At 41.9% G+C, this 26,331-nt stretch overlaps 1 protein-coding gene across 2 annotated transcripts in view; it reads left to right on the top strand.

The window, feature by feature from the left end:
* Positions 1-22,823, top strand: part of FAM20C (FAM20C golgi associated secretory pathway kinase) — a 60,060-nt gene extending 37,237 nt beyond the window's left edge. For both annotated transcript variants that reach the window (XM_061474025.1, XM_061474026.1), the window contains 7 exons: positions 8,398-8,490; positions 10,243-10,358; positions 18,163-18,343; positions 18,936-19,045; positions 20,622-20,703; positions 20,807-20,866; positions 21,671-22,823. In XM_061474025.1, the coding sequence (XP_061330009.1) occupies positions 8,398-8,490; positions 10,243-10,358; positions 18,163-18,343; positions 18,936-19,045; positions 20,622-20,703; positions 20,807-20,866; positions 21,671-21,923 (895 nt within the window). In that variant the 3' untranslated portion in view covers positions 21,924-22,823. The remainder of the gene's footprint in view (positions 1-8,397; positions 8,491-10,242; positions 10,359-18,162; positions 18,344-18,935; positions 19,046-20,621; positions 20,704-20,806; positions 20,867-21,670) is intronic.
* Positions 22,824-26,331: the final 3,508 nt, after the last annotated feature.

A 26,331-nucleotide genomic window follows, 5' to 3' on the forward strand; every position in this document is an offset into this window, starting at 1 on the left:
CTTAGCCAACCATGGCATCAATGTTTATCTGTTCTTCGTGCCACATCCCCTCTTCCCACCAGCATCCCAAAAAAGAGAGACAATGAATTTGTAGCAAGACCCACACCTTTGCGCACCTGCAGTTTCTGCATGCGTGTGCTGCCTCTTGCTCAATCAGCATACACAAGTACGGATAATATACCTCCCACCAAGCTCCCTGTGCAGAGCGTAGGCTTCTTTAAATCAAGGTATGAAGACCTGAGCTTCTAATTTTGGAAATACATACTTCAATCCCCACTGCTGGCCAAAAAGCAGCCGTGCGTGCCATTACTTACAACAGAAGCACCCCGTACATGGCTTACGAAAGCAGCTATGAAAAGCATCCTTATTGCACTTACCCCAACATTTTGGTAATAACCAAGATCAGCCCCTATTCTGTAGTATTGGAAAACCTCATCTTAACTGAAATATGTTAAACTTGCATGCTTTCTAACAGTGTGCCTGCCTCTTAAATTTGAGATGTCTGTGGGGTGCGGGAGAAATACAGGCAAATGTTATAAAGAACGATCCTACTTGTCTGCTCACATCATGTCCAGTACCACAGCAGCAGTATGAGATATTGTTGGAAGTGTTGGATGATACGTTAGGTGCACCTGCATACATCAGTCTAGAGTTTGGTAGCACTGGAGCTTATCTCTCTGGTTTTGTTTGGCTTACCTGCTTTGTAAGAGCATTTCATTGTGCTTTCTTTTCAGCCAGCTTGTAAATAATAATAATAATCCCCATAAACAACTGTGAATCTGAGATGTGACCAGGCTGAGAGTGCAGTCCCTAGCACAGGGACCCTCTCTCTTTAGCTGTGTTCCCTGGGAGCAGGAAGGGGACCTCTGGCTGTCACGCTGAAAAGCAGGGCTGAGGAAGACATCCTGACAAATGTGCTTACACTGGTATTTTTTTTCCCATTTGTTTTTCCTGTGGTGACAGGCAGCTACTTACTGGGCAGGGCTGGAAGTAATATTCTGAACTGCTGAAGGAAATTTTCCCAGTTGATCAAATTCGTTATGTGGTTTGTGCTGATCAGAGATTCTCTTCATGTCTTCTGTATCTGAAAGCACCAAAGAGTGAACGGAAAAAAGAGCTATTCTGTGCTGATAGACAATGAAATGATGATTGGTGAGATTACGCCTTGACTTTACTGTCAGCACAATGTCAGGGAAGGCAATGGTATAGAGAGGGTACATTTTACAATATTAATACCAAATTCAGATCACTAGAAGGAACAGAAAAGCCCCAGAGAGGAGGAAAACGTCTGGTTTTATTATTATTTTTATAGTTTAGTGCAGAATAAAATAAATATTTCATATTCTTGGGGCATATTAGTTACCCCGGTTATTCATCCCTTCATATTGTATCTGCTTGTGTAGTCAGGAGTGGCAACTCATGTTTTGCTCAGGTGAAAATCTGGTTTTAAATATGTATATATACACACACATATACACACACATGCACACGCACGTACCTCTGTGTGAGATGTCAGGAACCTTTCTCTGGTGCTCCTCCGAACAAGGGACTGGTTTTGCACAGCCTTTTCACAAATGCCATAATCTACATACAGAAATCAGAGGTTCCTTCCTTGTCTTCTCAAAACAGTGCTGGTTTTAAGGGGAAAGCCTAAAGCAGGCTTTCAAAGTTTGAATTGCTTGGGGTTTTAATAAATTAAAAATAAATGAATTGTCCATAGTAAGGAAAGGGCCTCTGAGCTGAAGAATATGCAGTCTAAAGGTATTAAGGCTTAATCCCCAGGTCTTGGCTAGGAGACGTTTGTTTCAGGAATGGGAGTCAGTTGTTCTGGCATGTCTATTGCATATATTCCTCCCTCAGAAAGGCACTCACATCAACTGCAGCAAGTCTTACGGTCGTGGTTTTGCCTTGATCATGGAGTGAGGAGGTAAACTGAGACTGGAAATTAACAGAAGAGTAAAGCCAGCACATGGGGACAAAGAGGAGAAGGCTGTAGCTACGGGATTGTGAAGGGCATTTTGAAGATCGTGTTGTAACAACATCTGTCAAGAATGGTTTAGGTCTAGCTGATCTTGCCCTGGGACCAGGGATTGGTTTAGGTGACCTCCTGCGTGATTTTTGTCTCCTAAATGGAAAGAAAACCACCTTAATAAACTGCTTCCCTGTAGATTTTCTTTCCCTCTTCCCCTCACTGTCCTCCTGTGCCAGGTAACAAGATACTTATATATAAAAATGCTTTTTTTGGAAGCTTATTGTCGTTCTCTTCATCAGAAGTTTATGATTTATATTAAGCTAACTGGTCCTTGAGCATGTGCTGTTGTCAAGCTCTCTTCGTCTGATCAGCAGAAGAGCACTCCGGGGCTGGCATGCAACAGCATGATCTTGGTATTTATCCTTTTGGCGGTTTGCTAATTATTCCTATTGCTATCACATCCCCGTGCGAATTTCTGTCTTTGTGCCACTGTAAATATTTTCTCTTTTTTTTTCTAGCTGCAGAACTGCTGCTTTAATGGGAGAAGCCGGAATATCCTGCAGAGGCACATATTGTCATTTCAGTGATAGCGATTAAATGGGCCAAACATCCTTTCTGTACCACTTCAATTGCATGTCTTTGCATTCATGGATTGGCCGCTCATTTGCTGGCCTGTATTCTGCTCTTGTAAACAGCTCGTATGGGAGTGCTCTTTGTAGCAGAATGCTTTGATAAAGCCAAAACCATCAGCTGCCAAGACTCCTTATGGAGTCAGAAATAGGCACCAGATATCCTTGCTACTGTAGTTGTAGCTGCATTAGCAATATCATTTATCTTCCTAAGGACTTACTAAGCCACTGAAACATACTGTAAAATTAAATGGCATTTTTTTCCACCTGCTCCAACTGGTGGCAAACTCATAGAAAGCCTTCCTGGATGATACAACTCTGCATGCAAAATCTAAGCACCCTCCTAAGGTCTGCAGCTGCCTCAGAGACATTGTTTTATTTTCCACGGGCTGCCTCTTTCACTTAGAATAATAAGCTTTAGATTATCTCAGGGCACTCTAGATCCCTCTGCCGCACAATCCAACTTGACATAAGTGTTGGGGCAGGGGGAGCAGAAAATCTTGCAAGCAGACGCTGGACTTTCAGTCTGAGCTTTCGACTAGTACGAAGAACAAGTTCACAGGCGAGGGCTGGGGTGGTTTCATGCCTGTCTGTGTTGGAAGAAAAGCTCTCCAGACTTGATAGAACATCTGTGCTTCAGTTGTTTGCCAGAGCAAGGGGCTGCCTACAAAGCTCTACCATGGTGCTTCCAAATGCGAGAAATCCCCAGGTTCCCACAGAGTAATTGAAACAGCAGCCCACTGCCTTTTAGTCTTGTTTTAACTATACTTTAGCATTTAGGTAACACTGTATATAAACTGTTGAGCCTGCAATTCAGCTCCAGGACAGATATTTAAACACCTTAAATACTCCATGGAAAGAGAGGAAGGCTGCTTTCCAAAGAAGAATAGCAGCCTACAGCTGTGGGTAGACTCAGGTAATCCCCAGTTACCTGTTCGGATAGGCACATTACTCTGTTAACCAACGTCGGTCCTGTCCCTGCCAGTGCGATTACCATTCCTTATTGGCCTGTTATGTCTCTGAGTGGTTTTTCTGCTGCCAAATTTCCCTGGCCAGAGGGGTCACGGTCGCCGCCTGCGAAATTATCCAACCCAAGCAAACCTGCTTCCTGCTGCAGAAAAAGCTTGTTGTTGTGATCCATAATCATCCCTAATCCCTGTGGCTGATTCCCCTGATTACGTGTCGGAACAGGAGCACAACCTATTTAAAAGGAGCTGTTTTCAAATCAGCAGCACGTCTGTTCATTAGTTAAGATACCCGCATTTGACACAAAACGTGTCTCTGAACTATCTCTGGACTGCGGCATAGGAAGACAGCATGTGTCTGTCAGGATAACACTTAACTCAGATTGGGCTGTTTGCCCTGTTTTCTAGCTTTTTGGCTGCTGTACAGATAAGAGGACCCCTCTGGAGCAGAGGAAGTCTGGCAGTGAGGCAGGATTCTTTCAAGTCATACATGGCCCTGGTGGGTATTAATCCTGGTAATTTAGGCAGGTGTAAGCAAGTGATCCTGGAAACTAAATATAGATTTATGTTAAAGGTTTAGTTTCTATAACAGTGTTTTCTGATACGCCAGAGAGCTTGCAGAGCTCATCCTGGTGATAAGGTTTATAAATGGCAGAACAAAAAACCCAAACCAAACTAAACCCCAGTAAATTATTAACGTTGCCTTTGGCAGAATCAAGTAATTGGCAAAAAAAAATGTTTACAGAAGCATTTAAGAAAAGCTTGAGGCTTTGCAATTATTTCTGCACGCAAATCACCACGTTGGCTTATCCGAATACTACTGAATACCAAAACATGTCCCGACCATAGCTAGAATGGAGCTGACTCACCAGATTTATTCATGACTGTTCATTTATCAGAGGAGCTTTATTTCTTCTACCTGTAAGCATGAGTTGCTTTTGTAGCCACAACATGAGATCACAGTTGCACCTCGTCTTGTGTCAATGCAAGCGTGTCTATGTCCTGCTTAAAGTCATTCCTTACTTCCTGTGTTTTCTCTGAGTTGTGCCATGGTGGGGAATTTTTTTAAGGGTTTGATTTCCCCATAGCTCTTATTTCTCCTCTACTAGTGTTACCATGCTGATTTGTCTTTTCCTCGTGCTGTAATTGGTCTGGTGCCACTGTGTAATTTTTAACTGTGTGCAGTATCAACAGACCTCCATCTGTCTCTCCTCCAGAGCTTCCCAGCCTGCCATTGTATCTGCCAAATCCTTCTCCAGAGAAAGGATCACCAGATTCCAACTGTTTGCAAAATAAGAGCCACTGCCAGCCTCTCCCACCGTTTGCAACCTGTGCAGAACCCGTGTCCTGCATGTTGTGAGATGTTACTGCTGGCACTGGGGACCTCTGACCCTTGCTTTCATTTATTGTCCTTCAGGAGCATACACTTCTGCAGAGGGTTCAGTATATTGGTCTCTTTGTTCAAATACCTCGTTATTCATGGCTTTTTATTATTAACCTTCAATAGCCATCAGGTAGTAAAACCAAAGTAACTTGAGGGCTGGGGGGGGCAGGTGGTTCCCCTGTAAAATGCAATGCTGATTGAAAACATGCTGGGTGGGTGTTTTATAAGATACTTTACTTGATCTGGAAGGGACACAGAGTGCATGAGAGAGACTAAGGGCCAGTTACCATGATCAGAGTAACTGACAGGATTTGCTGATTGTACATCGACGTTGCTGAAAGTAGAATTTGGTCTTCCACCTGTCTATACATATGCATCAGAATAAATCACTGGAAGAATTAGCACCAAACCAGGCAATGCATTGATTAGATTGCACACATGAAGAAATAGCAACTATTTAACATGGATGAAATAACATTATGTATAAACATATTTGGATAAAGTGAAAAATATAGATGATGATGTAAATATAGATGATGATGTAGGTGCTCTTTTAACACTGTTAAAGGCATTTTCATAACAGTCCATGAATTCCATTGAGTCAAAGCTGTGTTAGGCTCATGTGGCTTTTTAAATTCAGTGTGCACCTTAGGCTGTAAGTGTTTGCTGGTGGTATAGCAGCTTACTGTGGCTGAGGTGCTGTTGCAGACATCAATTAACAATAAATGTATGTTTAGATAAAACTTATCAGCTAAAGTCAGATGCAAGCAACAAGGTTCCTGTTCCATGCATGTGGAATAAGTCATCAGAAAGGGTTTTTCAAGATTATTTTGGAGAAGGTTTCATGTTTGGATCTGCTACGTCTCAGAACTTTGCAGAGGAACATAAAATGTAAAGCAGTTTGGGAGTTTGATAAATCTTCTTTCCTAACTACATGCAGAATAAACCAATATTTCCAAGACACAAAAAAGTGGGTACCATATTGGTTTGCCGTGGGTATTGACCAAGCACCTGAAGCACCAAAGAATCTCAGGAATCTGTTTCATGATGTATAGTCAGCTTCAAAAAATACTGCTATTTCCATTGTCTGGATAGCACTGTGTATCTGGTGTTCATTTCTGAAGGTTTTAGGACAATCAAGTTCATGATTTTCTAGGAGGGTGTGCTATGACTTAATAATACATTATGACAGGAGAGAAATAAGTACAAACAAGTCTAAGCCTGCAGGACAGCTGTACTTGCTCACAAATGAATAAAATATTCGGCCATTGCCGGGGGTGGCAGGGACCAAATAGAAAAGTGAAATTAGAGAGACCGGACTATCCCGGAGGTGATGTACTGACTGCCCAGCATGTCAAGTTTGCAGCTCAGAGGAGCTGGGCTGGGGGTATAGCTGTGCTTGCAAGACTGAGATCTAGCCCTTATTTAAGTCTGATTTTCTGGAGCAAGACTTTCTTGTAAAGGAACAGCATGATTTGTTTAAAGTCTTTGGGAAATAAAAAGCGGATGGCATTGATTAACTAATTGTTAATATTTTCTGCAACTTACTGGCTGTGCTGGTATGCGTAAAGTTTGCAAAAGCTTCGGATGAATCTTTCTCTCTTTGACTTGTTCAAGTAATTGAATATTTTAAAATCTGGAGGGGAGGGAAAGTTACATACAAATGTGTAATTTTCTGCCCAACAGAAATATGTTAATATCTTCCTTTGAATTTATATTTAGGGCTTGTTTCTTCATTTTTGAAGGGTATATTCATAACAAGGTTGCAGCTCTCCTAGCTCTTGTCTTGGTTGCATGGTGTGTTGTGTAACGTGCCATAGGTTTCTGGCTCTGCCCTGTTTCTTTTTATAGGTGAGCTCCTTCCATTTTTGCATTTATTAGGAAGACAAAGCAGAATATTTTTTATTTTATGCCAGGCTCACTTTTAGCTTGTCTCCTTGTGAACCCTTTGCAGCCGCAGCAGAATCCTAGTGGGGCTTCTGCCAACTGTTGGCCACCTCTGTGAACACTTCTATGACAGTGATCAGTGCTACTTTGGCTAGAGCATCACTGGGGTGTTGGAGGCTCCCCTGACCTTGAATTACATTGGGTGCAAGTCAAGTACCTTGATGTTTTTTCTGTGATGGCACTTGTTCATCATTTAGGGTGAGACAGAATACCTTGTCAAGATACTAATATAAAGAAGAATGTCTGAGAAAGGATGTCAGCCTTTCAAACCCTGGTGGTTGCATAGCAAAGTCTTCATATAGCCAAAACACACAAGACTTATCCAGTTACTTCAGCAAGGTGGATACAGGGGTCTCCTGGGCAGATACCAGTCCTGGTAGTCATGGTGGTGGGTGATCACAGCTTTGGGTTCCCAACAACCCCCATAATTAGGACTTACTGCAAATTCTTTGAAGGTTTGGGCTCTGAACCAGCAAATTCTGAACAAGCCCAAAGCCTTCCAGGCAACAAGGTTCTAGTGCAGATGCTCTTTTAATTGGTGTATTTTAAGTGTATAGCACGGGTGACGCACAAGCTGTCACCTGGCCACCTGTGACAGTGGGGAATGAGAAAGAGCTTCGTTTTCCTCTTCTGCGGAACTGTCCTCCCTTGCAGATGCTCTGCAGAATAGCTTTGCAGTGCTTGTCTCCCATTTAAGATTTCCAAATAGGGCACGATGCAGGTTGAGGTGGGGCACAGGCATTGTACTGGTCAACTTCATGAGTTGTGCTCCGTTCAAAAGCCATCAGAACTGAAAATTGCCTAAAGTGAGACAGGTTTGCTCGTCTGTTATGCAGAGCTTTCTGTTTTCCATGGCATTCAGTACTGTATCCTTAGCCTTCCTATTTCCATCAGAATGACATATTTTATTGGTTCTCAAACTGAAGAAACAACAAGTTCTTCACCGTCTCTGGAGCATGGTCTTGTTAATGTTCTTTGAAACATGACATGTGTCATGGCCGTCAAACTGCAATGATCCCATTTCTTCTGAAATAAGAAAAACATGTCACTTTTGGCTCTCCTAATACAAAGGGAGAGTCATATTTTAGATAAGAGCTGCATGGCTGCCAAAGATGAAAGAAAAAATGTTATTACTTTTGGAAATTTCATAATTACAGTTAATGATAATTTAATGAAATGACATTGTCTTCACCACTATCACTAATGAAATGTTTGAGAGTGATAAAGCAGATCTTGTTAAATAGAGCGAAGAGTCTTGAGTGGAATAGCTTTGTGACAGCGGCCTGCGTGTACAAGTGTTGAATTCCTATTTTTTGTTGCAGTAGTTTAAAAAAAGTAGATAAAACGAAGGCTACGTGGCAAATAATGCACATATGGTGTATTTAAAGGCCTTCCACTAAGCAAACAATACTGAACTCCTGAATAACATGCTAATGACTGAGTACTGCTCCTTAGAAATGCTAACCCTTCATTAAACACTTTCCTTGTTTTTCTTTGCAGACAAACCAGAGAACAAGAAACCCCACCAGACTTTTTTTATTTCTCAGACTATGAAAGACATAATGCAGAAATAGCAGCATTTCATTTGGACAGGCAAGTAAAACGGGTTTGCATTAAAAGAAAAGTGGAAATATTGTGATATGTTTCTGCACTTGGCCAGCCCTGTGACTGAATTACTTTTAAAAGAGGGGAAAATGAAACAAATGTGGGCAAATGCCATGAATAAATGAAATGGCAGTTGATGAAAGGGTAGGTTAATTATTAGGAAGTGTGACTTGCTTTGGGAATGAGAAACCTGGCAATAAGTACTTCTCAAAAAGAACGAGAAATTATATTGAAGGGAAGATGAGAAATGAATTTCCCCTGGGATCTTGAAGTGCATATGGAGAGGACCCATCTCCCAGGGAATATGTCATGTAAGTGTAACAGGAGTCTGGCTCACCCCAATTAGCTCCAGGGCATGCAAATCCAAGCAAGACATGGGGAATGGTGTAAGTATTCAAAGAGGAATAATTGAGATAGGGAGGGAGGTCTGGTTTCACAGCAAAAAGCTGGGGCTCTCCCATATCAGGAGCAGGCCACAGGACAGTGGGAAGGAGAGGGCAATGGTAGTCATCCTGTACTCCTGTTAGCTGAAAATGTCCCCTTGGGCAGAGGTAGTGCAGGGTATAGTGAATACCCCAAGACTGGCGAGAGACTGCAGTCCCCTCAGCCTGCCTGGATTAGGAGTGGGAATTAATGATGAAGTATGAACACTATGGGTAGAAACCATGCCATTTCACAGGCTGTTAGAACTGAAGCATCTTTCACACCCTGGAGTACCAAGAAATATCCTTCCAAAAGCTTGAAGCTTCAGGGCCACAGATTATTTGGGGGGTAGTATTGCTGCCTTCTGGGTTGATGGTTAGGATGAGGAAAACTATCAGCAGCTGACTCAGGGTAGGTTTGCCATTAAGAGCCATGCTGGTCTGATTCTTCAAGGATCTTCCATATTTTACTGTTGTTGACCTTGGTGTTGATCCCTTCTGCTTTACATTTTATATTGCCATTTTAAGCAGATGGTGCTGTAGGAAAAAAAAACATTCATGGAGTTCCTACAGGAAGAAATGTTAAATATCCACACACTAAGCAGAAAAAGCAGTTGCTACCCAACGTATAAAATCTTACCAGCAGACAGCGGACATAGAAACACCACCTGTGGCGAGGCTTTGTATGGGGACTTTGCTCATTTACTGTATCTAATAGCAATGCTTTGTAGGGAATTTTTAATCTACTAAGGCAGGGAAGTTTGGAGTAGAAAAAGGCTCTTCGCTCAGCCTTTGACAGCAGGAAAATCTTTGGTCTCAGGAAGATTGTTTAGGTTGGTATAAGGGTATTAAAAGAGAGAGGAGCAGAAGCAAATAAATCAAACAATTACTAAGACTGTCAGAAAAGAAAAAAAATAGATGGAGTTTATGGAAGAAAGAGGCTGAAATCCCATTCCTCAAGTCACTTGTGGTGAGCAAAGTGCATGTTATAACAATCCTGAAGTAGCACAAAGTCAAAAATAAGTTTCTACTATCTGGAATTTTACGTACCTTCACCTTTTTCATGGAACAGTGTGTCCTCATGCTCTTCTGTATTTTGCATCTTCTCCATACTATGTAGGCAAGGCAGAGCTAATCATATTCAGGACATAATTTGTAATATATTATACAAAGGATTATCTAGTTTAAAGCTGATGGGCTTTTTACTCCATGAAGACCACAGATAAATGTCCCTTCAGAGTGTAATGAGCCTTCCTAAAAACTATCACTATTATAGTTTAATCCTTTACATAAACTCTCTCTTTTCCTTCTCTTCCAGGATCCTGGATTTCCGTCGTGTGCCACCAGTTGCAGGTAGACTGGTTAACATGACGAGGGAAATACGAGATGTTACTCGTGACAAGAAGCTGTGGAGAACATTTTTCATCTCACCAGGTAGTCTTCAAAATAACACTATATTCTTTCTATCCTGCTGAACACGTACTTAAGGGAACGATGTGTAGACTGCTTAATTGCTCAGATATTTCTAATAGAACTGTCTTCTAGACCTTTGAATAAAAATAAATGTGGAGACACAGCCTACAAAGAAGACTTTATTGTTTTGAATTGAATGCCTTTTCCCCTTGACAAATTATCCACAGAGACAGGCTTTTATGTTCACAAAAGCAATGTATTCAACAAATGTTTTATGTAGAGCAATTTCTAAAGCAATTTCTTCTGTTACTCTCAGTTTACCCCAAATCTTATTACTTACCCCATTAGTTATTTGAACTTTTTTCTACTGCAATGTGATCTGTCACTTCTGTTGGCCAGATGCATTTATTTCTTGGTTTTGACTGGAGGACCAAAACCTAATTTTCTCAGAGTCATGTACTTAAGGTTTTTTTACAACAGGAGTTTGAAAAAAAAAACCCCAAGCAAATAGATGTGTAAGATATCCTGCTTCCAGCTCAAATTCTCCACTGAGTAGAGGTCAGGGTAGGAATGACCTGAATTGTTCCCAGTCCTTGTTCTTGTTTTGCAGGCTGACCCCAGGAACCAGCACCACTCTCTATTATTCTTCATTCTTTCACAACATCTCGTGGCCCTAGCCAAGGATGTAGCTCCACATGGCGGGGATTTTACAAACACAGGGTAAAACCCTGCCCAGCTCACCAGAATATACAACTGGAATAGATAAAGATGGGCAAAGGGTGGGAGAAAGTGGTGTCATCTCTGTTGAGCAGCTGGGATGCAGAGGTGGAGAAATTAAGGGTCTGAGTTAAGGCACAAAAATACATGCTTAAGTATCTTCTTAGAGAAAGCATATATAGGGAAACGTTCAATTTAAAGCATGCAGCTATGTTCCAGTGGGTTCAACTGATATTATTTCAGCTGTGTGCCAATGTGCTTTGCTGAACTCAGGCTGTGACTTGTGTAACTGGCAATCTGGAGCAGAAATCTCAGGAGATCTCTCCCTCGCACTGTGTGTGATTGGCCAGAAGCTATTTATCCCTAAGTCAAGGTCCAAAGACTTAATTACAGTTTCTCCTGACGTAACTGTAATTTGTTGCTGTTAGCCAGAAACCAGAGCCCTGTCATTGCAGAGCTTTCACTTTTAAAATGTTTATCACACTTGTGTGATCACCAATAAAGTCATTATTATGGCTGTTACTTGTAGCTTCATATTGATGTTCAGCTGTGCAGGACACAGTTGAGCAGGCAGTTATTTATTCCAGTAACTTCACTTGTAAAATACATTACATAATTGCAAAAGGCTTCATCTTACCCTGCGTTATGAGTGCTCCAATTTTACATGTACACTCGTGGTGACAGTACATGATGAAGGCGTTCTCTTGGGGTTTTGTAGGCAAACAATCACACACAAAACAAGGGAAAAAAACCTCTTGTAACTTTATGCACCCAAGGTACTTTGGCTCATTTGAAATATAAGCCATTTTACTCCTGTTTTAGCTAGTAAGACATGGATTAGTAGGTTTGCTTGCTTTTTAGCCTTCCCAGCTTATATATCAAGACTTGGGGTGAAGTTGAATGATATCTGAGAAGTACAAAACTGTGCTCAAGTATTGAGCAGCTTACAGCAGCCAGAGCAATGCAGAGTTAAGGCTGTTGGTTTGGATGAAGATCTTTATCTTGTAATTATGAAATTCCAGACATCCAGGGGATGATCCAAGCGTAATCCTTTATTCAGATTTATTTAGAGGCCTCAGATAAATTTAATTAAAATATTTGATTAGCTAATCAGGCTTTTTTGGAGAACAAAACACTTAAGCAATTAATTTTTCTTTCAATTTTACATTTCCTAAATCAATATACTTTGCTTGAATCATGTTGGTTACTTGTCAGAGTTCTTCTTTACAAGTCCCTAATATAATTAGTCGGATTCTCGTTAATATATGCCAAACCTCTGTCTTGTATTTCGTACTGACCTTAAAAGGCAGGCATTAATTAATGCTTAATGAAGAAGTAATAAAGTTCCTAAATTAAGCATTTAGAAACAAATGCTAGCAGGCAGCCCAAGCAGCAGATTGAGGGTAGAAAAGGAAGAGGAGGGTGCTAGGGTGAGCCGCATGGCCTGGGAAGGTAAAGATGGAGCAGGGGGAAGACTGGAACAGGCTGACTTGGTCCCTTTGGTAGATGAGGGACAGCAAATTCAGTTGGTTTTGGGGAGAACTGGTTACAAAGCTGAGAAATCAAGGTATGACATAGAGATACTTGCAAGTCTGTGCACCTGCATTAAGCTGTTGAGGCCACTCTGGGACTCCCTTTCAGTTGGCTGTGTCTGTGTATCTGCATCCTCAGAGGCGCTCAGTGACAATGGTCATGGGGGCACATGGGGCCTGCTTGCAATGTATGCATGCCTCCCTGCACCCAAGGAGCACCAAAGGTAATGGATTTTACAGAAAGCTTCTCCCATTGGGCTGGGAGACCACTGCTTGCAGTGGAAACCCTCAAAAGGTAAATATTGATGATGCTCATCAGTATACTGTGTTACTCCCTGGACCAGCATGGACCTGCATTTCGACGCCTGGGCCGTCTCACTTGTCCCATCTGGAATGGAAATCAGGGCCAGGAAGCTGCAGGCAGTTGTAGCTTCAAAGCATGCTGTAGAGGAGCATCCTTTCTTCCGCTGGAAAGTGGAAATGGCTGTGAAGGGGCAGGTCAGTTGATGCATTAGGCTGCAATCAGAGAGAAAGCAGATTGCAGAAAAGTGCACTTCCAGGCAGTTTGGACTAAACATGAGAAATGGAATTAGGTCAGTAATTATTTAAATTAATTTTACATCCTTTGCAGCAGGGCAGACTGCAGTAGCCCTGCTACTCCTACAAATGAATGGTAATTTGCTGGGAAAAAAAGAGACGTATTAATCATGTCAGCCTTCGTTTTGGAAGTAATTGAGGCAGCAGCTTAAAGAAATCAATGTTACACAGCTAGTAAGCACTATGTTTTTGTTCATATTAACCAGTTCCAAGGGATTATGGATTTTTTTCTCTCAGCAAACAATAGCAATTCTGCATTACCTATTATTTTGAGCAGGTAAGAGAAAGATCTTTTCATGCATTGCTTTAGTAAATATTCAGGATTCTTTCCAGTACTCCAATTGCACAAGCTTGCTGAATGTCCTCTGTTAACAGTCATGCAAATCTCAATAGAAGAATTGCTCTGCCAAGCGGTTTGCTTTAAGGTTATCTCCACTTGTTCCTTTTCTTCCTGAGAAGAATTATTGTTCAGCTATCAGGATGGCACACAGAAAATGTGCAGATGAGTACACAGACACTCTGTTTTTTAATTGTTGCGATTAGCTGGAGTTTCAATCACCAGACCATGATTTTTGCATGGATTTCATTACGAATTGCATCCATTCATCTTCAAATAATGAAAATCAGACATTTAAAACACTGCTTGGGATTCTCTGGCCTCTCTAGCACTTAGGAGAAACGGTTTCATTTTGTAATGAAGCAGGAGTTTGCATGCTGCAGATTTGCACATTTCAGCATGCATGAGCATCCCTCCTTTCTGGTTTGCCAGCACTGCTGCTGTTGCTGTTTCTACCCGCTCTGCAGGAACACAGATTTCTGGCGGTTGCTTCTTTTGCAGGTGTTCTTAGGGAGAGGGATATGTATGGAAACACCTCCACTGGATGAAAGAAGACCATAGGGGCTGGGCAATTTTAATGGGAGGAGAAAGACCACACTCCAATAGAACTCGTTTCCCCTTTCCCTCTTATTTTTGCCTTCAAAAGGCCAAACCCTGCTCTCAGCGTCGATTTGCTGGTGCAGCACTGGGTTCGTGTCTGTAGCTGTAATTTCACCCTCAGCCTGCTGTGCAGAATGTGGGTCACCTACTTAGGGTTTCGAAGAGTCTTGCTACTGCACCTTGAAGTCTTAAATGAGAACTGTGCTTTTCTATATTTGGTACTTTTTTTTTCTTCCTTTTTTTTTTTTTTGAGAAACCTTAAAAATGAATGTTTCCCCAGAGAATTCAGGCTACTTCATCTCACTGCCTGTAGAGAAGAACTAGGATAGACATATCAAGATGCCTATTCCGTATCAATCAAAGCAATTAATTTCTTTAATAGAAACTTGAGATGCATCATCCTTTCACCTCCACTACCCCAAGAAATCGGATGGGAGCAGTGGAGAGTAAGTACCACGGGTCTGGGACCACAGGAAGAGTAACAGCTGGCAGAAAAAGCTTTGCCATTGAAAGTAACTTCTTGCTAAGAAATGCATTTGTGTGTTTACAGCAAGTTTGCTGTCTTAATGACAAGACACATTTTACCGTAGCTTGGAGGACTGGGCTCCCGTTGCAGGCAATGGGGGGCTCTATGGGAAAATCAATAGCTAGAGGAGCCCAGCAGGAGTAGGGATGAACGGCCCGGCATGGTACAGGCAGCACACATGCTGGCTGTGTCGCTGCAGCAGCGAATGCCATCGCTGCCATAGCCCCAGAGCCTTCCTGGAGATTCATCTGGGTACAAATGTGTGATTACTGTCAAATGATTAGTCCCAGTTGCTTTTGTTGACAGTATGGAGCAGGGCTTCATTCTTCCTAATGCTAAAGTCAGAAGCAAACTATTAAACACAGTATTTATCTTCCCACTGTGCAAAATGCTGTTTAATATAATTCCTTTTTTGAAAGGTCAGATTTACATAGTGAGCAGCAGAGGCTGTGATAGCGTGCAAGGGGCATTGCTGGTTACGGTGGCAGATAACCCAGCATTGGCTTCCAGCTGCCAGGTGGAAGCCAGGTCATAGAAACCTGGGAAGAGAAATTGTCTCAGGTGATCAAGATAAATCTGCGTGGGTTCCCTCCCTGCACAGCTGAGCGGGTGATGCTGACACAGCTGAGCTGAAGCACAAGCAGCTTCAATTCAGTGAAAGCATAAACCCTCACTGAAGCGCAAGGGAGGGCCCTTCCCACCACCTGAGAAATAAGGGAGCTCTATATTTCCTAACTCTTCTGTGCTAACCTGCAGCAGGCATCATTTGTATGTGTTTTCTTATAAATCATCCCTTATGGGAGCCTGGCACCCCTTGAAGTACTTTGACTGCAATCATTTCTTCTAAGAGTATAAATCACAGATGGTTTTCCCCAGTTTTTACTGGCTGAGAATATCCCAACCTTCTTGAAGGTCCAGTATGATCCTCCCATTTGCAGGCCACCTGTAGCTGGCAGTGCTGCCCACAGTGCTTGGACAACTCTTTGCTTTCATCCTGAATTATGGAAGAGGTTCAGAGGAGTCTTGAAGCCCTCCTGGTTTTTGCCAGGATGATCAAAGGCAGAGTTGAGGCACCTGTGTTAGCCTTGCAAAAGCTATGCCAAGTCCATGCTGTGATAGCATTTTTGAAAAGGAAACCCATGAGAGGTTATAAAGTGCAGGGCAGAGTGCCCAGAGCTTGCGTTAGGTTGGGTTTGCCTAGATGTTGACTTTACACTTGATTTTAAAATGAGCAAGTCTGAAGGAGAGCCACTGAGATGGTCCTGGAGCTCGTGCATCTAATGAACAAGTTAAAACTGAGGGCTTCAGATGGTTTTTAACCTGGAAAAGCTGTCCTGAAGCTGTAGCTTGGAGCAGAGGCCTCCAGAGTCTCTTCCAGCCCAAGTTTCCCTAACTGTGATTGTTTTTTTTCCGCATGCAATTCGTAAAAAGTTCTCAAAACTTCACTTTCAGAGATATGTATCACTGAGTTACTTAAAATGAAAAATGAGTGGGGTTTCTGTTCAGACATTATTAGGTGTATTAGCAGCAACAAGACTTGTGTTGGGGTTCATAGGAAATAGCCAAGTGGCTTATTGACCAAGGACATGGTCACTTCTTAGCTCATGGGAAGTCTCAAACTACTGTTCTTTTAATTAAAATGTTAAGGGACTAAGTATGCCTTGTATGTAATGAAAAGCTTTTGAAAGAATTTTTAAGGGTATTCTGCATGCTAAAACACTTTTAATTACAAAATTAGAAGTACAGTCATGCTGAGTGCTCCCTTCCTTCCTTTTGTAATTTCTGTTCCTCATTTTCTTTCCTGAAACGCTTTTCTTTTAGTAATTGTCAACAAGGTTTTTGACCACAGGGTAAGTATTTCTGGACTGAGTCAGGATATATTTAGCTGGTATGAGCCAACCCTGTGAATGTAAATATACAGTTTGGGTTGGAGTTGTTCCTGAGCACAGATAGATGGGTGGTCCTTATGAGTCAGTCACAGCAAAGGGATTTGAAAAGGCTGTCTCCACAGTAAAGTAATCACAGTTTAATGGACAAATCCGATAGCCATCAATAGAGGCCTGGAAATGAAAAGCTGAGACAAACTGTCTAGAAGTAACACATCAGTCTTATAGTCCAATTATAGTAATTCTATGCTCAGCAGTCAGTCCCAGATAATGCACCTAATTAATATAATCAAAAACATCAAAAGACCTTATAGTTTTTCCATGTTCTCCTGCTCCTCCTTCCCCGATTGCAGCTCTTTGCTGTGCTTCTCCTTCCCTTCTGTGATCTCCAGAGCACTGGGGTCCAGGCTTGCTCCCTGTCCTCTTGACTCATTGTCTCCCTTGCGTTGCCCACCAGCAATGTACCATCTCCACCAGGCACTTTACTGGCCACAGGTCAGGTCTGGGCAGGAGAGGGACATCACAGTGATGTACAGGGTGATGTGATGCGGGGCATCACTGCGATGAAACCCCACCAGCTTACGTCTCCAAGCCATGGGTGGCAGGCAGAAAATTCACCAGCCCTTCCTGCCTCATTTATGCTGAGCCTGCCCAAAGGGAGGCCAGCTCAGAAGCAGTATTTGAATTTAGAGGCCTTGTGGGGAATTAGGAAGCAATGTGACTTCTCAGCTTCATGCATAACCATAAAGAAAGGGCACAGTCTTCCTCTAATGACATTTTATGTGCATAAAGCAATGCCAAAAGAGTTGTAGCACACTGAAAAGAAGATCAGTGGTGTGCTCCTATTCTTGTTCTTATCCCAATGTTGGGACTGGGGGATGAGCTGATCTCTCCCACCACCAGTGAATTCACATGGGAAGGGTGTTCTTGTAAAGAAGTGGCTGTTCCTGTTGGTACAGAAATATGTGGTGGCAACTTTGGGGAGGTTTTAAAGTAACGCATGCTCCAGAACCTGCTGCAAGTTCTTTTTGTGTGGTTGTTGGAGTAACGTGATGTGTGGAGGAAGAAATTTGTGTTTGGGATGCATGCTGACAGAATTACATCTGTGCTGTTTCCACCTTCCACACATACCCCCACATGAGCCTTCATGGTAAATAATTCTCCTTAGTAAAACTGCCAGTTCTTCTCATACCAGCAAGTAAATGAATGAAACATTGTTGTCTGTCCTAAACGAGCCAAGATTTTGAAAGGTGACTTAATTTTGGGCACGTGCCACTTGTTCAGCTGTGGGATTTGGGGTTCCAGCCTGGCATAAGAAATATTCCCGAAGGATGTATCAGTCTGGGAAAATGAAGGGAGAAGGGAAAGGATAAAAATAACCTCAAACCCTTACATTTGTTTTTTTGGAATATAAATAGACTGGAAATAGTCAGAGAGAGCTCAGCATACGGTATGATCCCAGCCACTGAAATGAATGTCTTTCTAGTGGTTTCAGTGGAAGAAAACTATGTGTGGTAGCAGGGTTTTGGGTCTGAGATTTATTTCTGCTCACGCAAACACCAGTGCTTTTATGAATTCTTGAACACTAATTTAAGCACAGGTTTTAAAACTCTTCTCTTTTATTTTCCAGCCAACAACATCTGCTTCTATGGGGAATGCTCCTACTACTGCTCAACAGAGCATGCCCTGTGTGGAAAACCAGATCAGATCGAAGGGTCCCTGGCTGCTTTCCTACCCGATTTGTCTTTAGCTAAAAGGAAAACCTGGAGAAACCCTTGGAGACGTTCCTACCACAAGCGCAAGAAAGCAGAGTGAGTAGTGGTGAGCAAAGGGTTTGCCAGCTGCGAAGGGCAATAGGGAAATACAACAGTGCAGCAGTTCCTGACCTTGCCTGATCTAAAGCATTGAGGCTTAGGAGAGTATCTGCATTTCTTCACCTGGTCCAGCTTCTGGGAAGGAACAGAGTACTTACACTTGCAAGGAGCTCCAGCTTATGGTCCTGAACCTGAAAGGACCTTCAGTGGCATAATCTCCAGTGGCTTTGACAGGATGCAACGGGACCTGCCTAAGAAGTCCTATAAGAGGGAGAAAGATTCACTGCTATCAGCAGCCCTAAACAAAAGTCTCAGATGTTTTCATCATATGACTGATGGTGCAGCTGGTTTCCTAAATCTTCAAGCTATTAGCCAGATAGTTTTGAGTCTTGTGATTTTCTTCCTTTTTCATCAGTCAGGCTTTGTCAGTTGCCTGCATTACTGGAAGCAGCCTTCAAAATTTGCTGCTGCTACTTGACCCTGTCCTCAATCGAACATGATACAACTAGATGTTTGCAAAATAACTTTTTTTTTAATACTCAGTAAGCTTTGTATGTCACATAAAATATCAAAACATTGGCTTTTCCAGATGGGAAGTTGATCCAGATTACTGTGAAGAGGTTAAACAAACACCCCCGTATGACAGTGGGACCAGAATTCTGGATATAATGGATATGACAGTTTTTGATTTCCTAATGGGTATGTTTCATCTCTTTCAAAAATTAAATGCAATACTTGATTAGGATAAGAACTATTTCTTTCTACAGCACTCTGCATAGTTCAGCATTTTGCTAAAGCATGGTTGAAGCTGAATTTACTGTATGTGCTGTTCTAGGTGATTATGAGAAAATGCAGATTTACATGGTTATGTATTCCCATCAGTGCAGATTAAAGGAACAGAGATGTTCAGAAATGCAGAGTGATGACGAGGCCAGGTCAGGCTAGTCTCCTTCACAACAATTAAGGGCTTCATAGTTGGCTTTAGTGAGTGCTTTACCATTGTAGTGTATAGCTGCTGGATGTATATGGAAAGTCTACTCATTATTGGCATATTGTTTTCAGCCTGCAGTAGTATTCACTGCTGTTTGCTCTATAAACTGTCAGAGGGGGAAAAAAATACAAGAGGTGTTGCCTTGTCACAAAAGCAACTCCGATATGTATCAGGAAGGGTTTTTTCTGTTTATTAACCTGATTGGAATAAAATACATTATTAACAAGCAGGTGATAGTGACCTATTCCAAACCTACTCAGTGGTTAACATCAAGACATTCTAACACATGACCTGTTCTGTTGCAATTATAAGCTGTAAGAAGCCAACATACATACTTGATCCTTGGACACATGTCAGCATGGACATATCCTTGGCCATGGCCAATACTGAGATTTCTGCAATAGGCAGCAGCAGAAGAGGCCAAATCACAGCTCAGGAACCATATGTGGCATCTCTAAGTGGCTCAAGACCCCCACCATTCATAGCTTGGCACCAGTGCTCTGCACATCGACCTTAAAAAGCAGATCACATGTCTGCCTGTCATGGGTGCCCAAAGAGAGCTGTCCAGGTCTACTGCTGCAGTAGCATCCTGATCCATGTTAGAGCCATAACATTGTTTTGGCTTTGCAGGCAGACAGAACTTTGTCCAAAGTTCTTATTAGAGGGAAATCAGGATGTTTAGTCATGCTTCAAAAAGTTTAATACAATATTGGCAAGCAATAATATTAATACAATATTATGGATTAACATCCCTGCTTGAAGGATGCATTTTCCTCTCCCTAAGCTAATCCTCACATCCATTATGCGTACCATGGCTGCTTTCCATACCATACTGACCCATGGCTGGAGCAGCAGGGCTCGTTTTCACCAGTGAAGCTCTGCTGGCTTAGGACATAGCTACCTTATGGATGACCAGGCTCCCCAAACAGTTGAGATGCCATCGTACTTGAGAGGGATTTCCTTGGCATACCCTAGGAGGGGTTGCTGAAAGGTGGGAAGGTTGGCTTTGTCTTCTGGTAAGTCCTCTAGAGCTTAAGTTTAAAAGCTACAGAGAGCTTGAAAAGCTTCCAGAGGCATAACAGCCCATCTTCCACTATCAAACGCTTTGGGATTTCCACAGTAGAAGCATATGAGCTCGGTAGATCCATTGCTTTCTCTGCCCTGCAGAGCTTTGAGGAGTGCTGGGCTTCCTCCTGAACCATGGCTTTTGTATTGCCCTGACCTGCAGGCTCAGCAGCAAGCCAGAGTGAGAAAGGTCTTTTTTTAACTCTCTTTATTCCATAGGTAACATGGATCGACATCACTATGAAACCTTTGAGAAGTTTGGAAATGACACATTTATTATCCACTTAGATAATGGAAGAGGGTAAATACCCTTAATAATCTTTTTTTTTTTTTTTTTGGGGGGGTGGCTGGAAATTAGTCTTTAAAACAGCCTTTTTCATGTTCTTGCTCTTATCTTTGAACAGGTTTGGAAAATATTCCCATGACGAACTTTCCATATTGGTGCCTTTAAACCAGTGCTGCAGGTACGCCTCACCTCTGGAGCTGTTTCCTGTTTTATACAGTTGTTCCCACTAACAGGACTGAAACGTTCAAATTAATGTTTCATTGCACACCGTGGAGAGGCAGAGATGTTATGAGCCCACCCAGGGACCCTGACCCAAGCTGACCCTTAGTGTTGGCACTAGCAGATTAAGTGCTTTTTTGAGATCAGGACCTTGCAGGAGCATGGCTGTGAGAGAGGCTTAAAGACAAAATACATGTCCCATGGATCCCAAGTGGCAAAGCTTAGTCCAGCTTGTTCAGATGCTTCACAGCAGCTTTCCTCAGTGCCCATGGCCAGGATTTTCAGGTAACATTAGAGTTTCAGCTTAGCACGAGTGGAACACAGGGTGAGCTCTGTGTCTGTGAGGGCTCTAGGTGTCTCTGCAAGGTGAGCTAGCAGGATCCCCCACTGCTGTCTCCCGTGCCCCAGCTCAATGCCACGTGTGTCATGTGTGTCATTGCCAAGATGGACATGTTCATCTGAATGCTGCTCCGGATGCAGTTGATGCTGTACCCAGCCAAGGAACAAGAAGGCTGTCTGCACTTGGCTGTAGAGCTGTACTCCAAAACCTCTCCACCTCCAAGGGCTCCTAAAGGTCACTGACCAGATGACAGTGCCAGCTGCTCATTAGGACTGTGTCAGTGCCTGGTTCTCATCATTTCAGATCACATAATAAGGTTTTTACACTATTACTGCTACGCTAACTATAAGCCTTTTAGCCCTGTCAAGATCAATAGTGAGGAAAGCACTAATTTGCATTTTTTCTTCTCTTTTTTTCTCTTAGAATAAGGAAGTCTACCTATCTGCGATTACAGTTGTTAGCCAAGGAGGAATACAAACTCAGTCTCTTGATGAAGGAATCTTTACTAAAAGATAAAATAGCTCCCATTCTCTACCAGCCTCACTTGGAGGCAATGGACAGGCGGCTGCGGATTGTCCTCAAGGCTGTTAGTGACTGTATAGAAAAGGATGGTTATGACAATGTGGTTGAAAATGACTTTAACACTGATGTTAACACTGTTACGACTGAGAGGTAGTGAAATCGCAAGACTACTTTTTTACCAGCCAAGTAAAGAAGATTCAAAGAGGAAAAAGAAAAATAGAGTCTTGCAAAAGACTGTGTATGCCATTTTGTGAATTCAGTGAATTCAGAAATGAGATATAATTGTTCCCAAAGTAGGTAAAGTGTAGACTCTGCAAAGGATTAGTCCATTAAGAAAAATAAGTCTAATGTGATGCTTTTCATTAGTTCCTAAAGAGAGATTATGGAAAGATTCAGAAAATACTCAGATCATTGACAGGCAACAGTCTGATAGCAAAACACCTCCTGTCCTTTTTTGTATAGAAAGGAGGCCTTTACTTAATATTTTGTATTTATATATGGTATATCTATGAAACCCCAGACCTACCTACCAAATTTAACTGAGAGGGACGGCATAGTTTTGTGACTCACACTTTATTTGTGGTGACAGTCCACTTAGTATTTTGTGTTAACCCTTTAAGTGCTCTAATCCACTGTATCTTATTTGAATTGAATGCTTTTTATTTTCTCCAGCTACTCAGCATTTAAAGGGTTAAGGCACTATGAACTTTTAAAGGAAAATAATAATAATAATTATAATAAAGATAAATACAGTGGTTACCAGAAGGGAATTTCACTAATTGTGCATTGACAGGAATACTTGAATGTTGGTTTTACAAAGTGATGTAAAATGACAAGTTGTACTATTTGTCCATAAGGAGGTGGCAGCTTTTATCTTTCTAGACTATCATAGCTAAGCTGCTACTTTTCAACTTTGCTTTTGATAGTTTTGTGTAAATATATACATATATGGGTAAAAAGCTGCTTTCAGCAGCTCTAGGCTTACTTTTGCAGCATTTTTGTGGAATTGTTTGCAACGTGGTAAAAGTGCAATAAAGATACGGCAAAATGTGTAGCCATTGTGTCTAAATGGATTAATTTTTCACTGGAAGTCTTGTTCAGAGCAAAGCTGTGCACACCAGCCACGTATTCCAGAAGCAGTTGTTTAAATTGTCATCCCCTTTTGTAGCAATAGCAAATGGAGCTAAAGTGATATTGGTGATCAATGTACATTACAACTCCAATAAGGACTAATGTGTTGAAAATGGCTGATCTTCCTTCCGAAAGCGTTGTTTTGACTATCATTTCAGCATCCCTTCCTCTTGCAGTTATAGCTGTAGAAACAAGCAACACCTTGAAAAGATTATGGCTTGACATGCTGCCCAAAGGATTTAGATACCTCAGTGCCTCTGACTTGGGTAGAAAATCCCTTGTGCTATCCAGAAAATCTCAGCCTAAATTATGTAGAAACATGGTGTTTTTAACCAGATAGTTTTGAATCGTGTTCACCAGAGTTCATGTAATATGTGTGGAGACTTTCAGCCCGAAAGCAAGCTATAAATTGAACAAGTGGCTGCATGTGACTTGTGAAAACATGGTGTGGTACAGAAGGAATCCCTCATCGATCTTTTGGGCGAGGAGAGAATTTATTATGACAATATTCATTACAACTATAATTCAAAACTGTAATTTGTTTCACCTTATGTCTTCTCAGGGATTTATAAACATACACTTTAAAAGCTTGTAGCCAGATAGACTAAAATGTAGGCATTTCAGCATATTAAAACTACGAATGAGAGAACAAGCTGCTATATCAGCTCATTTACTTCTTAGGTTGATATCACTAAAATAATACATCTTTTAGTATTTTACTGCCCATTTCAAATTCCCATGACTCACATACGTAGCATACACAGACAACAGAACGGCTCAGGTTATACAACTGTCCATGAACTTGGAAAATTTCTGTTATCCCGTGGCTTTTTTTCACTTTCCAAGGCCTACCTGTTGTAGTAATGATGTTCTCTGTAATGCAGCACTTGTACTGCAGCTCTCTCTTTCCATTAGCAAAAAACAACCCCAAAGCGCAGGGCTGTAAAAAGGTGACATGGGTGACATTATCCATGCTTTATCCTCAATGCCTGGCAGAGGTTTTCCTGCAGGTGCAGCTTTTTCTGTCTTTGAAATTGTGCCAGGACAGCAGACAAGGGCTATAAAATCACCTTCCCAGTGCAGCTCTGCTTTCTCCTTCTGAGGTCAGGTCAGACACAGGCTCTGGGTCTGCAAACCAGGTTTTCCTATGGAAAGCAGCACTTGGCAGCCCCTTAGCTCAGAGAGGAGCAGATACAGACAATGGCAGCAGGTACAATTTGAGGGTGCCTTTGATAGGAGCAGCTTGTTCTTGGGGGTCTTTGTAGGGAAGGCACAGCAGGTTTAGCATGCAGAGGTCATGCACTTCGGCATGCACGTGTGACAGCAGATTACCGCAGTGCAAGACGACGGCTCTGAAAGGGCTGTCACTGTGCATTAGGGCAGTAATCCATGAGGTAAGGAGGATTAGCATGATGTGGTGTAACATCTCTTTAGGAGTCCTACATATTTACCAGGCAAAAAGATTTGCTCTAAGAATATAAATAAATGTCAGAATCCAATTGGTTTGTCTCCAGATCTTGAAAAATGGGTGTACCAACAGCACCTAGACAATAATGTACCAAGAAATCTGCTGTAGTCTATCAGGGCATAATACGTTCAGCACAATAAATATAGTATGCACAATAAATAACAGATAAAAATAGATAATATACTTCTAAAAGCACCTAATTCCAACCGTATCTGACAGCCTAGAGTAGCTTACTGTATTCTCCTGAGTAATTCAGATGAAAGCCTCATTTTGTTTTGCTGTTTTTCTGTTCTTTAAGCATCAAAGGAAATTCATACAAATTAAAGGAAAAAAGCTCTCATTGCTTTAATCAGATATCCTTGTTGTGATCAGCAGTACTGGGCAGAGCCTGTAATGTATATACAAACTAGAAGCCTGAAGGAGATTACAATGCAAGAAGCATTGTGTAGGAGGAAGGAACCTGGGATTTCAGCCTGACTGTTGCCTTTGGGTGCTGAACTGAAAATGAACTTACGTGGCTGTTAAAGGGGGGAGTATCCAAAGGCCTTTCTGGTTCCTGCTAGTGGATCTGTACATGGTACCTGTAGGTCTGAGGGGGAACGTCCTATTCCCTTCCATTGCAATGGCATTGTCCCCTTAACACACCCAAACTCCACCTGAAGACTGTCCTTATGTTCAAGGCTTTTGTGGCCCCAGCCTTAGGGTGATGAGTTTTGAGCTGGATGTACAATAGAGCCTTGATAATTTGCATCCTGATGGAGCAAACTTTGTCCTACTAGTGAATGTATGGCCACAAAATTAGTTTCCCAGATATTATTCCAAATAACAGTTCTTTCTGTGGACTTCCTTGCAGTGTTTATTTACTAAAATATTCAGGGCTCAATACGCACAAATGAACATGCACAAGAGAGATTCTTTTTAAACTGTACATTGAGTGTTTAAGGGAAATGGTGAATTGCCTGGGACAAGTTTTCACATGGAATTTCAAGTTATTACCAGTTAGAAGCTGCTGGATTTCTTGAGACTATTTTTTTTATGTTTAAAGTGATTGATAGGTAGCCTCCAGCCATAACTCAGGCTCTGACCAGATCAAACTGAATTATCTGCTTGCTTCTACATTTGCATCAGTAACGTACCAATCCAATGCTTTGGGGGGCTATCTGGAGAAAAAATGAAAAGCAATTCAATTTGGTGGGTCAAGAGACCTAAGAATTCAGGTCAGACCAGCTCCGGTCATGGATAAAAGTGAAGCATAAGCAAAAAGGAAGCTATTGATTTGGCAATAGCAGTACCTCTTCTTCTAATGCAAAGTCAGAGCAGAAGATTGTGTCTAGAGGTGTCTTCAAGATACTGCCCCATCTTTTTAGAGTTACAGAACACTTTCCAAAGTTTTACATTTATGCAATTTTGATGTAGTTAACTTGAAGAAGAGATTTGGGGCAGGATTTTGGGAATTCCCACATTTGTATCCAGTCCAGTATATGAAGACTGATGTGGTGGGGGACCAGCTCCTCTCTTGCAAATGACCTTCATATGCAGTCAGCCCCTGTCCCATCAGAATGTGTTATGCCTTGAATCGTGCTCAGATATGGGCCCAAATCCAGCAGTTTGCAGATGGAATTGGCAGCTGGAACTGAAGCAGAATATCTCAAAATTGGAGGTTTTAGATCAGAGCACTCACAATTTCTATAAATGTGGGAATCTGGGTCACATTGTACTTTGGCCTAATGAGTGGCATTAAGATCCCTACATAAATTCCGCTGCCACTTCTTCTTGAAGGTGCTCACTGATTGACAGAAAGATGTACAAAACCACCTACATGCTTTAGTTGACCCTGACATAACTCCAGAATACATCCCAGGGTGGCTCAAGATAGATCCTACCCAAAAGACAGGCAATTTAAAATCCCATCCCTCCAAGTGCTGGTTCTGTACTAATGCCAGCCAAGTGTCACTCCAGAGGT

This window comes from Pezoporus flaviventris, unplaced genomic scaffold (assembly GCF_033815535.1).
Source record: "Pezoporus flaviventris isolate CSIRO_AGI_PZ_B2104156 unplaced genomic scaffold, CSIRO_AGI_Pfla_v1 ptg000078l, whole genome shotgun sequence".
NCBI lineage: Eukaryota > Metazoa > Chordata > Aves > Psittaciformes > Psittacidae > Pezoporus > Pezoporus flaviventris.